At 51.2% G+C, this 13174-nt stretch overlaps 6 protein-coding genes across 6 annotated transcripts; 4 read left to right on the plus strand and 2 right to left on the minus strand.

Moving 5' to 3' along the window:
• BJY04DRAFT_232434 (glycoside hydrolase 5 family protein) lies at window positions 1–1460 on the plus strand. Its single transcript, XM_073719756.1, has 4 exons — window positions 1–285; window positions 334–469; window positions 518–971; window positions 1020–1460. The coding sequence occupies exons 1-4, from the start codon at window positions 70–72 to the stop codon at window positions 1360–1362; spliced, it is 1149 nt and encodes a 382-aa protein (XP_073574756.1). The 5' UTR covers window positions 1–69; the 3' UTR covers window positions 1363–1460.
• A 114-nt stretch (window positions 1461–1574) lies between these two features.
• Window positions 1575–2179, minus strand: BJY04DRAFT_214826 (uncharacterized protein; the record flags this gene model as incomplete). The annotated part of the gene is made up of 3 exons (XM_073715323.1): window positions 1575–1795; window positions 1859–2006; window positions 2063–2179. The coding sequence occupies 3 exons, from the start codon at window positions 2177–2179 to the stop codon at window positions 1575–1577; spliced, it is 486 nt and encodes a 161-aa protein (XP_073574757.1).
• A 1383-nt stretch (window positions 2180–3562) lies between these two features.
• On the plus strand, window positions 3563–5048 carry BJY04DRAFT_214827 (major facilitator superfamily domain-containing protein; the record flags this gene model as incomplete). Its single annotated transcript, XM_073715324.1, has 3 exons — window positions 3563–4730; window positions 4780–4911; window positions 4960–5048. 3 exons carry the CDS (start codon window positions 3563–3565, stop codon window positions 5046–5048), a joined length of 1389 nt encoding a protein of 462 aa, XP_073574758.1.
• Window positions 5049–6095: 1047 nt separating this feature from the next.
• Window positions 6096–7634, minus strand: BJY04DRAFT_181010 (uncharacterized protein). The gene is made up of 6 exons (XM_073710150.1): window positions 7367–7634; window positions 7249–7314; window positions 7091–7195; window positions 6655–7033; window positions 6531–6605; window positions 6096–6481 (listed from the first exon to the last, which is right to left on the minus strand). The coding sequence occupies exons 1-6, from the start codon at window positions 7613–7615 to the stop codon at window positions 6189–6191; spliced, it is 1167 nt and encodes a 388-aa protein (XP_073574759.1). The 5' UTR covers window positions 7616–7634; the 3' UTR covers window positions 6096–6188.
• Window positions 7635–8093: 459 nt separating this feature from the next.
• On the plus strand, window positions 8094–9373 carry BJY04DRAFT_156160 (SDR family oxidoreductase). Its single transcript, XM_073708963.1, has 2 exons — window positions 8094–8838; window positions 8888–9373. Exons 1-2 carry the CDS (start codon window positions 8376–8378, stop codon window positions 9253–9255), a joined length of 831 nt encoding a protein of 276 aa, XP_073574760.1. The 5' UTR covers window positions 8094–8375; the 3' UTR covers window positions 9256–9373.
• A 202-nt stretch (window positions 9374–9575) lies between these two features.
• Window positions 9576–11526, plus strand: BJY04DRAFT_214830 (DUF4246 domain-containing protein; the record flags this gene model as incomplete). Its single annotated transcript, XM_073715325.1, has 4 exons — window positions 9576–9692; window positions 9739–9812; window positions 9866–10910; window positions 10960–11526. The coding sequence occupies 4 exons, from the start codon at window positions 9576–9578 to the stop codon at window positions 11524–11526; spliced, it is 1803 nt and encodes a 600-aa protein (XP_073574761.1).
• Between the last annotated feature and the right edge of the window lie 1648 nt (window positions 11527–13174).

Raw genomic sequence — 13174 nt, forward strand, 5'->3', positions numbered from 1 at the left:
CTTTCTCTACGTAATGTCGCATGTAGGTAGGGATCGTCTTGTCGTAGAACCCGCCGCTTTTCCTCCAATATGAAGATTGCAAGAACACTTCTCGTCTCTTGTGCCGGGTTATTACCTGCTCTCGTCTCGGCCAGCTCTCATGGTCGCGAGCACATTCCACGCGCGGTGGGAAGGCACTTTGAGATCGACGGGAAGGTTCAGTACTTTGCCGGAACGAACTGCTGGTGGCTCGGAAATCTAGTCAATGACTTTGAGGTCGAGCAAGCTGTCTCAGAGATTGCCGATGTATGTTTGAACTTATCCCTAGTTCTCCTCTCGATGCTGATTTACTAGACCGGCTACAAAGTCGTGCGCACCTGGGGCTTCTTCGGCGTCAATGACCCCACGAACCCCGGACAACCAGTCTGGTACCAAGTCCTGAACCAGTCTCTATACGATGGCGGACTAGGAATCAACTACGGCCCCAACGGTACATTCACCTCCCCTCGCTTTTGAACTCCCATACTAAAGAAAGTAGGAATCCACCGTCTAGACGTCGTCGTCCGCCTCGCCGAAAAATACAAACTCAAGCTCGTGCTCGCTCTCATGAACAATTGGAATGATTTCGGCGGGATAAACATCTACAGCGCTGCATTCGGCAGCAATGCCACCACTTTCTACACTGATAAAGCTGCGCAGAGTGCTTATAGACGATACATCAAGTTTATCGTGAACCGGTACAAGGACTCTCCTGCTATCTTCGCATGGGAGTTAGGCAATGAGCCTCGCTGCAAGGGATGCGACACATCGGTGATTTACGACTGGGCAAAAGATGTCAGCCAGTATATCAAGAGACTTGATCGAAAGCACATGGTCACTCTTGGTGATGAGGGGTGGTTATGTCCGCCCGAGGGTGATGGGACCTATGCGTATGATTGTTCCGAGGGAGTCGATTTTGTGAAGAACCTGGAGATTGAGACTTTGGATTATGGGTAGGACGTTTCCTGTCCAACGCCTCGAAACCATGCTAATTGCAGCAGCACATTCCACCTGTACCCCGAGTCTTGGGGCTACGAATACGCCTGGGGAAGCCAGTGGGTTCGGGAGCACGATGCGATCGGCAAGAGGGTCGGCAAGCCTGTGGTATTCGAGGAATATGGAACACCCATCAACCACACTGAACTCGAACGCCCTTGGCAGCTGACGGTGGTGAAAGAGACAAAGGTTGCTGCAGACTTCATCTGGCAGTTTGGCACTGTACTGCCTGTCGAAGGGACGAGGTGGGGCGATGTCAATTCGATCTACTACGGAACAGAGGAGTATGAGATACTGGGATTCCAGCATGCGAAGGAGATGTCGAAGAAACGAGTCAAGCGTAACTAGAAGAAGGTACCCAGAGTCTGCGATCGCAAGGGCTATTGGATAGCCATCCCAAGTACCAAACTAGTCAGATCACCGTCAATACAAAAAGAAAAGAACGGACTAATTTCCCATTGCAACCTTCTGAGTTGCATCATCTTCAACTAGTAGCATGTATAGCACGGCCAGAAATATTTCAAGTTCGTGGAGGATGAAGGCGTTGTATAACATCCAGACTACCCCCTGATGCCGCCAACATAGTGATTCCTACACCAATTCGATTGTCCGCTATATGCATTGACCTGGAACTTGTCATATCCAACAACGAAGATAGACTTGACAATAAGTGCAACCCATTCGCGGCAGACGCCATCCTCGGGGTTGACTGTTTGACTTCGGAATGTGTCGGGAATGCATCCTCCTTGACTGTAGGAATTGATATAGTTAATACCGCGAGCTTAAGATCGATTGATGTATTAGATATAGCAGCAGCCGCAAGGCCTTCCCCAGTGACCGGTACCTGAAGCGTCAACGAGGTAGGCGGAGCTGGTGCCGTAGTCGTTGGTCAGGTAGAAGGAGCCATTGGGAAAAAGCGCAGGATGATCGAAGTACCAAAGCCTATTGGGGTGCTGGGCGCGCTCTGCATCGGTCGGTCTATACGCTTCGAGCTGCGAAGTCAAGTTCATAGAGACAATCCCGGGAAACACAGCAAGGGGCGACAAACAATGTCCTGGTCAAGTTCTTCAACAAGAATTTCGCTAGTCGGTACGGCCAAACCCACAATGGCCGTGGCAGCGCCCAAGGCCAAGCCTAGTAATTTGAGACTGACAATTGCTTTCATCTTGCACAGGAGCCCTAATCCGATGTACTTGTCTAGCTATGTCACTAAACTGTAACTACCTAAGAAGAATCCGGGTAGGGTGGGGACACAAAACCTTGATATAGATGTGAGCAGAGAAACTCGTGTTCATTCCCCCTTACACAAATGACTGAAATTCTATTCATCACAAGCTTAAATTATCGCAGTGTCCTGAGACAGCTGAACCAATGCCAAGGTGGGCTGTTCGCCTGTACTGCTGCAGAAACGGCAGCTGAATGAGCCGGGGTGTATAGCCCCAGCTGGATTCAGCTACCCCTGACTATGGACAAACTCGTAACCAACTGGAGATATACGGTCGCCATCTTCACGCCACCGAAACAGGGCTTCCCGCTCAAGAGCGAATCGAGACCCTCTTGGAAACATGCTCGCGGGGCTATAATAGCAGACTTACAGGTAAGAGGCGAACGATTCCATCCACCGATGCCCCCAGAGATATGCTGACATCCAAAACCCACCCCCGCATCAGACTAATTTGCCATATAAGAGCTGATGCCAATGGCATCCGGAATTTCGGTCCAGATTGGACGACTGGAAGCTTAGCTGACAGGATCGAAATCCCCCTGGCAATGTCCGATGCAAATAACGTTGAGCGGAGCACACTTCGTATTATACCTGGATGGTAATATCTGTATATCAGCCGGATTCTACATACTAATAATATCACCACTGCTACGTTCTACCTAGCCGAGTCTCGGAAGACCGTATTTCGGTGCACCGTCGACTCCGATAACTTTCGGACTATGTGCCGATAGGGGTCGGATTTGCGCGAGGACCCGAGTCATTTCTGCCGATCAGATCTGCAGTAGTGACCAAGGACCGAAGATAAGCTACCCAATTGTTGTTGTTGCCCAACCTCGACGGCATACTGCGGTTTGCTACGGAAATATGCGCAGAAGATGCCCACGCCTAGGCCAATTATGGGCTACAGAGGGCGTACTGTACGAACACACTTCAATTCAACTAGCTACACTCACAGAATTTATAAGGCGAAGTCTTGGGCGATGTAGGCTGACCGATATCGGCATGGCGGGCAGTGCCGTCGGCAAAACCCCAACGAGGATAGGGCAGTCCAAGTGGAGTCGAGGTCTTCGGTCGTCCGCCGCGGCGCAAAGTCTGAAATTTTCATAAGAACCAGCTTACCAGCCCTGTACTAGTCTTACTTTTGCCGTGGAAGCTTCAAAATTGCTCGTGGAGTTCTAGACCGGCTGGCGGGAGTATACCGGCCATACGGTATTCGGGGTATGACACAGTTTCTCTAATTGTGGTTCCTTGTAAAACTAACCTCACTCAGGATCGTTGATGCTTGCCACGGTCGCTGAAATGACAGCAGATACATCTGGGAAAATGCCACCGGGGGTGCAAAGCTCTCAAGCACCCACTGATCTCGAGGCCGTGGAAAGAGCCCCGACAACCGCCAGCAAGAGACATGGCCTCAAAAACAGCCAGCGATACTTGATTTTGTTTATTGTCAGTTGGAATACACTGGTCGTCACATTTCTCAGTACTTCGCTGCTGGTCGCCACCCCTGAGATCGCTGAAGACCTTGACACCACTCCGGAGCTCTTGAATGTCACCAATGCCGGCGTACTTATCGCGATGGGATTCTCGTCTCTACTATGGTCACCATTGTCGGAGATTATTACTCGGAGGCATAGCTATAACGCTGCTCTTCTGCTTATGTTTGTGACCTCGATCGGCACAGCGATGGCTCCGGATATGAAGACCTTCACTGCCATGCGGGTTCTTTCTGGATTTACGGGGACATACTTCATGGTCGCCGGACAAACCATCATTGCCGATATCTTCGTTCCAACATCTAGAGGGAAAGCCGTGGGGTGTATGCAGGTGGGAAGTGTGGCAGGTACGGCAGTCGGACCTTGTATAGCCGGTGTCATCGTCACATTCAGTCACTGGCGGAGCATCTATTGGCTGCAGGTTGCCATGTCCGGGTTGGGCTTTGGACTTTCTCTCTTCTTTATCCCGGATATTCGAAGCGAGGTAAAGCAAGTCTACGGTGACTTTGATTCCTCGGACTTTACCTTCTGGGGTATACTGGCAAGATTCAACCCGATCAAGATCTTCAAGGTGTATCTTCGACCGCAAGTATTCTTAGCCGATCTTTGCTGTGGGTTGTTGGCTATCACACAGTATGGTCTTCTGACGTCCATTCGGCATGTCATCAATCCTCGATTTAACCTGACTGCACCACTGGTTAGTGGACTGTTCTATCTTGCGCCTGGTGCTGGCTTCATTATCGGCAGTTTACTTGGTGGAAAGATCTCGGATCGAACAGTCAAGAAGTACATCGTCAAACGTGACGGTCTTCGCCTTCCGAAAGACAGACTAAACAGTGGTCTGGGGTGCTTTTTCGTTATTCTGCCAGTGTCCATGCTGCTCTACGCTTGGGGCCTCGACAAGGAATTCGGAGGTTTACCGTTACCCATCATAATGGGAATTGGTATCGGTATTGGTCTCATGGGTGCCTATAATGGGCTAAACACATACACTGCCGGTATGAACCCTCACCATCTACTCAAGTCAGACTACTAATCCATGAATAGAGGTCTTCCCTAAAGAGAGATCGAAGGTTGTTTGCAGCAAGTATGTCCTGCAGTACATCTTCGGCGCAGCTGCAAGCGCTGCAATCGTGCCCTTGCTTGATGCCGTGGGAGTTGGATGGGCATTCACGATTTGTAAGCCTACCCTTCCCTCAACAGGATCTTTCTTGCTCATTCGTACAGTTACATTTTGCAAACTACTTGCTGGATTCCTGGTCGTTGTTATAGCGCGGCTGGCACCAGATACAGGCGTTTGGGCTTATAAATCGTAGACTTATAGACTCGATTGAGATATAGATACGACTAACAGATTTAGATATATACGAGAAGCAAATGCAGTTGTCTGTTCTTATAGATTTTGTTAATAACATCCCCTATGAATTATCTAGCTATTTGATACACCACGGGCACGCTGAGCCTGGAATAACCAACCTGAAACCATGGCCGCTCAAAACCGTGAAACAATATTCGAAAAGAAACTGGAAACCTGTCTCAAAATCCACTTGCAATATACACAAAGCACCAGCACAAAGCCCACCCACGTCTTTACCACCACTTCAACCGAAAAGGCACATAAATAGCCCATTGGATACCATCCATCTAACGCAGCAGCACCGAGTCCACCGCTCCAACCTAACAAAACCAAATTACCAAACATAGAATGGCTGCTCGTCCAGAACTTTGCCCGGTCTGCCGCCAACCACCCACTACTCACTGCCTAACCTCTGGGCATGTGAGGTCTTGCGAACGATGTGGAGGTATTTACTCCCCCCAGGGCCATGGACAGTGCCTTCACTGCGCTGGCAATACATATGTGCTTTGGGACCACCAGTGGTGGTTGAATTGGTATGACAGTATGTATCGGATCTGTCGGTAGACAGATACTTCTTTTCAGCAAATGAAGATTGTGTACTCATGTGTCTTTTGGGGGGTGGGAGGAGAATCGGTCTTTACTGGAGTCTTTAGTGGACTTGCTTTGACGATATCGACTTGAGAAATGACATAAGAACGAAAGGAACATCCCGCTTCTATTTACCATGTAAACCTCGCTGGCCAGTAACTTAAAAGTTGATCAGGTGTGGAAATCTAGCTAAAAGTGCAGGACCAGGACAAGTCGACTCGTAAGCTCTGTGATATTACCCAGGCCCTTTCCCAAGTCTGGATGATCCGAGGCTCTCGAGGTCGTCGAGGATGGATCATGGTCCTCATAAAATATTAAGCTCCAGGGTGGTTGACTACAAACAATTCGGGTAGTGATCTAATCCAATGCGTCGCTGGTCGATAGATACGAATCGCTCTCGCTGTAGCAGATGCATCAAGCCTCAGCAGTGTATAAACGTCGATGCAAATCAAAAGGTATAATATGAGCTGATCGCTGTCTAGAATAATGTACGTGCCCCATAACCCACACACTAGATCCCCTCTTGACCTGCCTTCGGCGCAGCAAATATCCTCTGCTCGCTTTCACTCTTGACACTCTCCCCATCGCCCGTCATTTTAGCCATCCCCTTGCGGTTCCACTTCGACCGATCGCTCAGTTGGTATCCACCAGACCGATCCGCGCCGCTACTCCACTCCTGGCTGCGAGATCTGCTCTTCTGTTGCTTCCTCAGCCTGAACAAGACCATCAGCGATGGAAGAGAACCGGTGATTAGACCGAGACAGTACTCGGTGTTCATGAGGATAAGTGGGAGAGCGCCGGCGCCTGCACGTGTCAGCAACTGTTGCTTTTGGTCAAAGAATAAGATACTGACTGCTGAAATCCACAGCGTCCTTCTGGTACCCTAACAGTGGGATTCGTGCTAGACCCGCCGCGCAAGCGATAAGCCCTGTCTGCGTCAGTGTCGGGATCGTGCGCCCATGTACAGAGGGTCATACCCAGCGCGAATAATGCGATAATTGTAAGACGGCGTCTGATAGGCATCTGCAGCTTCCAAATGGTTGGCATCGGTAGCCCAATGATGACCACATCGATTAGAAACATCAAAATCGCTTGGTAGAGTTGGATCTGCATGAGAACATCGGCGGAATAGCAGCTGAAGTTGGGGTCGGATTTGTCGTAGGCGGCTCGGACGGGCTTGCATTGAAAGATGAGAGGGAATTCTCCGGAGATTGTCATCAGAACCATGAAGATGATCATTCCCTTGCCGATTCGAGTAATCGTTTTCGTCGGAAAGATTCGCATAATGAAGACCGTGAGACTCGTTTTGACTGCCAGCGCGGGGAAGAGGTAGGTGCAGAGAGAGATGTAGACTATCTGAAGGCCTGAGATTAGCATCCTTTCTTGATTGTATAGTTGGAATGGCAGAGGTACGTATTGCATAGTATCGAGAGTGTCTTCCGGAATGGTCGCCATGTGATATCCAACTCCATAGAATGTCACGACAATGGACAGGATCGCAAACAGTAGTACGAGTATCTAGGACTGAGATGAGCAGGCCAGTAGACTCCAGCGGAAATAGCCTTCCTCACCAGCGCCACAATTACGAGGTAATCATCGAGGCCGAACGAATGAGAGATAAACTTCCGAGTGACAAGCTGTTGTCGCGTCAACTCAATTGCTCCCATCATCCATGCTGATGGAACGTACTCTCAGGCAACAGACTATCAGAGCTCCCAATCCCACTGTCGCCGTAATGCCCCTCACTGTGTGCACCAAGTGCGGAGGGTGCTCTGGGAGCTCGGTCGGGCGAGCGACATTGTCGGCGGACATTTCTACGATTGCTCTCGCATGCAAGTAGCAATCGAGTTCTCCGTAGTTGCGGGTCTCATTGGACTCAATCTGTGAAGAAAGATGGATTACAATCTGCTCTAGCAGCCTAGCAGACTGGGAACGCATTATGTGTGTCAATTGTCGCATCTCGCCCCCAAACGCAGTGGTGTCACTTCCAAGGTCCAGTCTCCCCCCCGTTAAATGATAGATCAGCAACGTCAAGTCGTGGAGGAAGGCAATCCCTGCCAGTCTTTATCAAGGCATGTAACGCTGGGCCCCAGGAGACTCTTGAGTGGTGGATTGAACTGATGGTGTCCCACTTGGTGCAGTACGGACCGTCAAGGCTCTCCCGCCCCATCTTAGCCCTTGCAAATCCCGCCAGGGAGAGAGGAGTCTCCCGTCGGGGGAAGCGATGGCATTATCGGTGGCTTGCCATCAACCGTACTTCGGGGACGCGATTCTTTGCAGAGGGGACCGCGGCAGGGCTCAATTTCCCATCTTCAGGGCCTTCCAATGACAGGCAGCAGAGCGAGCACCAACCAAGCGTTCAAAGCTCTGGTTTCAAGTGTCCGTCCAAGCCAAGAACACCAATCCAGTCCGTCTGTTTCTCTATCCAGCGCCCATGTTGTCATTGGCGCGATGAGAAACCACTGTTAAAATCGGCCCCCGATCCTTGCCGCAGCAGGCAAAGCCCGCTGTTGACGAACTTCTTTGCCTACTCAGAAGCAGGGCAGATCAGAGGACGACAACCCCCAAACTGACTCGGGAGCTAAGGTGAGCCCAACCAGCCTTTAGGCAAAAGACCACAAAATTCGAGCCTTTGCCAATTCACTGCGCCGGCGACCGCAGCTTACGAGTCATCTTCGATATATCGCTTTCCGCCGCCATGACTGCAGCTACCGCGAGCAAACCTGCAGGCACGGTCCTGATCACCGGGTGTAGCGAGGGTGGAATCGGGTCCGCCCTGGTGCAGGCCTTTCACGATCGGGGGTTCCATGTAATTGCGACGGCACGATCGCTGTCTAAAATGACGCATCTGGAGAAATTTCCAAACGTGACGCTCCTAGCTCTGGACGTAGAGTCTCAATCTAGCATTGACGCTGCCTTGAAAGCTGTGATAGCCCAGACAGGCGGCCAGGGAAAGCTAGACTATCTGGTGAACAATGCGGGTCTGAACCTGAATGGACCGGCTCTTGACAGCGATCTAGAGTTCGCCAGGAAGCTGTTCAATGTCAACTTTTGGGGTATGGTGCAGGTCACACATACCTTCATGCCCCTCTTGATTGCAAGCAAGGGGACTTTGGTGAACAATTCCTCTCTAGCGAGTGTACTCAATGTGCCGTGGGGAGGTAAGCAATCAACCCAGGATCCGCAAAGGCTGAGGCTAATGGCAACAAGCATTTTACAATGCGTCCAAGTCAGCTGTGCGGATGTACAGCGAGTCCTTGCGCGTGGAGGTTGCTCCGCTGGGGGTCAGGGTCGTCACTGTCATGACCGGCATTGTAGCGACGCACATGTTCGATAACTCTCCACAAGAACCTCTTCCAGAGACTTCTTACTACAAGGCGGCTGGTCCACAGCTTGCAGAGTTGGCGAGCGGAGGGAAGTTTGCCGACACTGCGATGCCTGCTGCTGTGTATGCAAAGAACGTTGTGGATGATGTGCTTCGAGGATGCAGTGGAATGACCTGGAGAGGAAAGATTGCGAGCCTAGGGTGGTTTATTCATTCCTTCTTCCCGGTGTGGCTGTCGGTGAGTTTGTGTTGACCCCTATACTCTACCTATAGTCAACGGCTGACAGGTTCTGTGATAGGATCGAGCATTTAGTACGGGGTCTGGGCTAGAGAAGATATGACTGCGCTTGCGTGTTCTGGTATTGATGGTTGTGATAAATTTGTCATGGGTAGAGGCAGACCACGGTGGTAGATATATATATTTTTGCCTGTTTCTCCCGTATCTACCTAGCCCATCACGTGGCCTCCGGACGCCCAGATCCGGAGCCAATGTTTTGCTTTTCAGAACACTCTTGTATGCACTCTCTACCAAGCATGCGGCAATTAGCAGTTTTCCTACAAGGATATCGTAACATGAGTACCTCAGTCAAGGCAGCAGTGCCTACTTTACCTCGAAAATTCCAGCCCGATGTCGACCCCTGGCAGCTGCAGATGCCGGGCTTCAATTTACCCCTGAATGTGCCACCCACGGTAAGCTGAATCCCTTCATCATGCCAGACATTACTGACTGGATCAGTCCGAATACGGGAGGAATCGGGTTGGATTTACCAATGCGCTGGACCCCCACGACCTGAATGATCACTATCTTGAGTAGGAGAAATTAAGATGGAGGTGGGGACTACACGAGCTGACACTCATCCTAGCTATGTTGCCACTACGCGGGAAATCACTATGATGAGGATTATGAATACAATCTCCGACAAACCAGAGTGGCAGAGAAAGGTTTTCGATGAGGATATTGTCGCTAAATGGCGCGATGAGATTACCAAGAGTGGCCAGGACGTCTCGGAAAAGATGATGGATTTCGTGATCAAGGAGATGCGATGGAAAGCTGGACTTATGGAGAAAACTAACTACGTGCAGGTGTTTGATGATGGAGTGGTAAAGTCAGACGCGGCGATCTCGAAGGATAACCAGGCTGCGCTCAAACAAGCAGTTATTCCACTGGAAGATGTCCCAGAGGAGCAAAGAGACTACCACCCAGGGTCGGACGGCAAGGTGGTTGATTTAGTACATCCCTCGTTGTTTCCGTTAGTCTTTGGGCGAACGCGCGTTATCCCGGATCGTGTCCTGGCGCTGGATGATGCCCTGAAGAACACTGAGGAGTGCGAGGTGCTGCCCGTACCAGATGACTCCGATTGCCCGCCTGTTAAAAGCACCGGTGGCTGGGGGTCTCGCTCTCTGCACCCAAATGCGTTCAGCACAAAGTTTCAGTGGTTGCCCTGCGATGTGGAATATACCAAAGAAGGCAAATGCAACATCCTGTCTTACATCAACAACGCCCACCCGACCAAGCACCGGGCTATTTATGATGTCGTTGAGAAAATCCTCGCGCAAACGTTTCCCTTATGGGAGAGATCGCTGACGGAGAAGGAATGGAAGGGGGAAAGGATCCCCTACAAGCGAGTTGAATACGAGGACGATTCAGATGATGAACCGGAAATTCCAGAAGATTGTACCATGGAGGAGGAGGATGTATACGCAGAGCGCCGCGACGCATGGTGGAAAGCTCGCAAAATCAAGCAGCCCGAGCCTCGCGACTTCAAGATCCCCAAAAGCGACGACGTCGTTCTGCGAGAGAAATTCCCAGAGCAGCACTTTCAGGTTATCGTGAAGCTGGCCAACATTCAGCTGACCCCCGAAAGCCCTGACTACGAGGGTGGCGCCTGGCACATTGAGGGGCAACTTGTGAGTATTGCCTCGAAGGCCCCTGAACTCAGAATACTGAAACAATTAGAACGAGCGCATCGCCGCCTCAGCCATCTATTACTACGACAGCGAGAACATTACATCCAGTGCCCTTGCATTCCGTCACCGCGGGGTCGATATGTATCTCGATGACCTGGGATACGAGCAAGACCAACACGAATTCCTCCAGCAGGTCTACGGACACCCCGATGAAGTGGACGGCCATAACGATGCCCATATCACCCAGGAGCTTGGCAGTGTGCTCTGCGACGAAGGCCGGCTGATAACCTTCCCCAACACACTGCAACACAGAGTGCTACCCTTTTCGCTCGCCGACGCATCGAAGCCTGGTCATCGCAAGATTCTTGCTCTGTTCCTCATCGATCCACACAGGAGAATTATTTCAACTGCCAATGTACCCCCGCAGCAGGAGCACTGGTGCTCCAATCCTCCCACAGGCACGAAGCGGAAGAGAACTGCCGACTCGGAAAGCGCAACGATGACCATGGAAGAGGCAAAGGCCTACAGGCTGGAGCTGATGGAGGAGCGTGGGCTAAGGGCGGAGCAACAGAATGTGGCGTATGAAGAAGGTGCTTTTGGGTTGTGCGAGCATTGACTCTAGATTTCAAGTAATGAGCAGGGGAAATGTTACCTGGTGTCCTCGCAAATGTAGAACCTGTGTTATTGTCGTCTCCCAGTACCATTACATCTCCGTCAACAGGAGACGACACCGAGCGGCTGATTACAGACTATTCTGCGGGATTCTAATTGCCATTGGGAGATATTTGCAGGGCCCGACACATTTGGAACTGTCGTCCGTAAGTTGCGGTTAAAGGACCCATTTTCTCATTGGGAAGCTATGCTAGCTGCTCTTTCCCCGGAATATACCCCTGATCTCCCGGAATCCTTTGCATGGCTTAAGGATCAACAACCAAGGAAAAGGTCTGGTCCCCCGGCAATAGAACCCGCAACCTGAGCGTCATCATGTTGACTAAACTCGAGCGTATCTGACACAAGGTCTATAGAACCAAAGACCCATGATTCCGGGGTGTTGGGCGCGTTCAAATTCAATCCGTTTCCCGACCCATCCGGGCTAACAGGTGCCCCAACCAATGCGTAATCGATTGTGGTATGTAGCGCCGTCCAGAAACCGGCGTCCCCGGCGTCTGCGAGCATTTCCGTCGAAGATAAAGCAGGCATGAGCGATACCTGTACGGAAAGGCGTCGAAGCCGCGCAGCCTGGGGCAGATCGTGTTAGCACAAGATGCCGCCAACCTAGTCGGGAGGGGTCACTTACCATATTTGCGGCATGAGCCCACACCGCACCACAGTAATCGAGAAACTCTAGACTGCGTCTGACATAGCCCTGGATGACGGAGGGGGCGTGAGTTGAGCCCCAAGCGGCAGGATATAGGGTCGCAAAACACAGAACTCCCCCAGCAACTACCAATGCATATGGATAGAGAGATGCATGAGGTGACAAGCCAGCGTCGGCCGCGTGAGATACTAGATCTACCAGTAACTTTGCATGATCGATTGCGGCTTCCATAGCCCGTGGCATGAAGCGGGCTGGGACATGCTCCCCGAAAGAATGGAGTATCTCACGGACAATGACAGGATGGCTCAGCAGACAGTGCGAAAGGTGGAATACGACATGGGCGAAAACGACTTGCCCTGAGTTAGAGTTCAATGGCGCGGTTGCAGGTGCTACTCCGCCGCTCGAACGAGCGATACCGATGTCATGCAACTTGGTGTATGGCTCCAGAAGAAGTAACAGCGAGTCGATCCGACAATACTCGGACTCACTGCTCCAGGGGGCTATGTTGTCTCGCTGCATGGCCCAGTGGACGTATCTCGTGCATCTTCCGAGGGCCGACGCCATCAGAACCACAAGACAGAACGGGCTCAGAGCTTCCTTGCCCGTCCAGTTCGAAGTGAAGAGCTCATTGAGTGTTATAGTGTTCTTACATCCATCACGCTGGTATGCCATCTCAATGTCATCACACGGGAGTTGCAATCTGCAGTCACTATCCAGTATCGCAAGAGGACGGGATTGACTGCAGGAAATAAGCCGATCAAGGAGGTAGCAGGACCAGAAGATTCTCCGTCTCTCTTCCTGGTCCAGAACTGGCAGAGCGCTGCTCAGCTCAAGCATGAGGCGTAGATCCTGCGAGGCACGCGCTGCAATACCTACTTTTAACCAGGCCGCGTTCACACGACAGGCTGTATCAACAGTTAGCCCGGCACTGAGATCTTTCTTGGTA

Source organism: Aspergillus karnatakaensis (assembly GCF_047715665.1).
Source record: "Aspergillus karnatakaensis strain CBS 102800 unplaced genomic scaffold BJY04scaffold_8, whole genome shotgun sequence".
NCBI lineage: Eukaryota > Fungi > Ascomycota > Eurotiomycetes > Eurotiales > Aspergillaceae > Aspergillus > Aspergillus karnatakaensis.

Coding starts and splice junctions, on each gene's coding strand:
- BJY04DRAFT_181010 (XM_073710150.1), bottom strand. CDS start 7,615: ATGCGTTCCCAGTCTGCTAGGCTGCTAGAGCAGATTGTAATCCATCTT. Junction 7,315..7,366: donor TGATAGTCTGTTGCCTGAGA/GTACGTTCCATC, acceptor ACGCGACAACAG/CTTGTCACTCGGAAGTTTAT. Junction 6,482..6,530: donor GGACGCTGTGGATTTCAGCA/GTCAGTATCTTA, acceptor TGACACGTGCAG/GCGCCGGCGCTCTCCCACTT.
- BJY04DRAFT_156160 (XM_073708963.1), top strand. CDS start 8,376: ATGACTGCAGCTACCGCGAGCAAACCTGCAGGCACGGTCCTGATCACC. Junction 8,839..8,887: donor ACTCAATGTGCCGTGGGGAG/GTAAGCAATCAA, acceptor AATGGCAACAAG/CATTTTACAATGCGTCCAAG.
- BJY04DRAFT_232434 (XM_073719756.1), top strand. CDS start 70: ATGAAGATTGCAAGAACACTTCTCGTCTCTTGTGCCGGGTTATTACCT. Junction 286..333: donor CTGTCTCAGAGATTGCCGAT/GTATGTTTGAAC, acceptor CTGATTTACTAG/ACCGGCTACAAAGTCGTGCG. Junction 972..1,019: donor ATTGAGACTTTGGATTATGG/GTAGGACGTTTC, acceptor TAATTGCAGCAG/CACATTCCACCTGTACCCCG.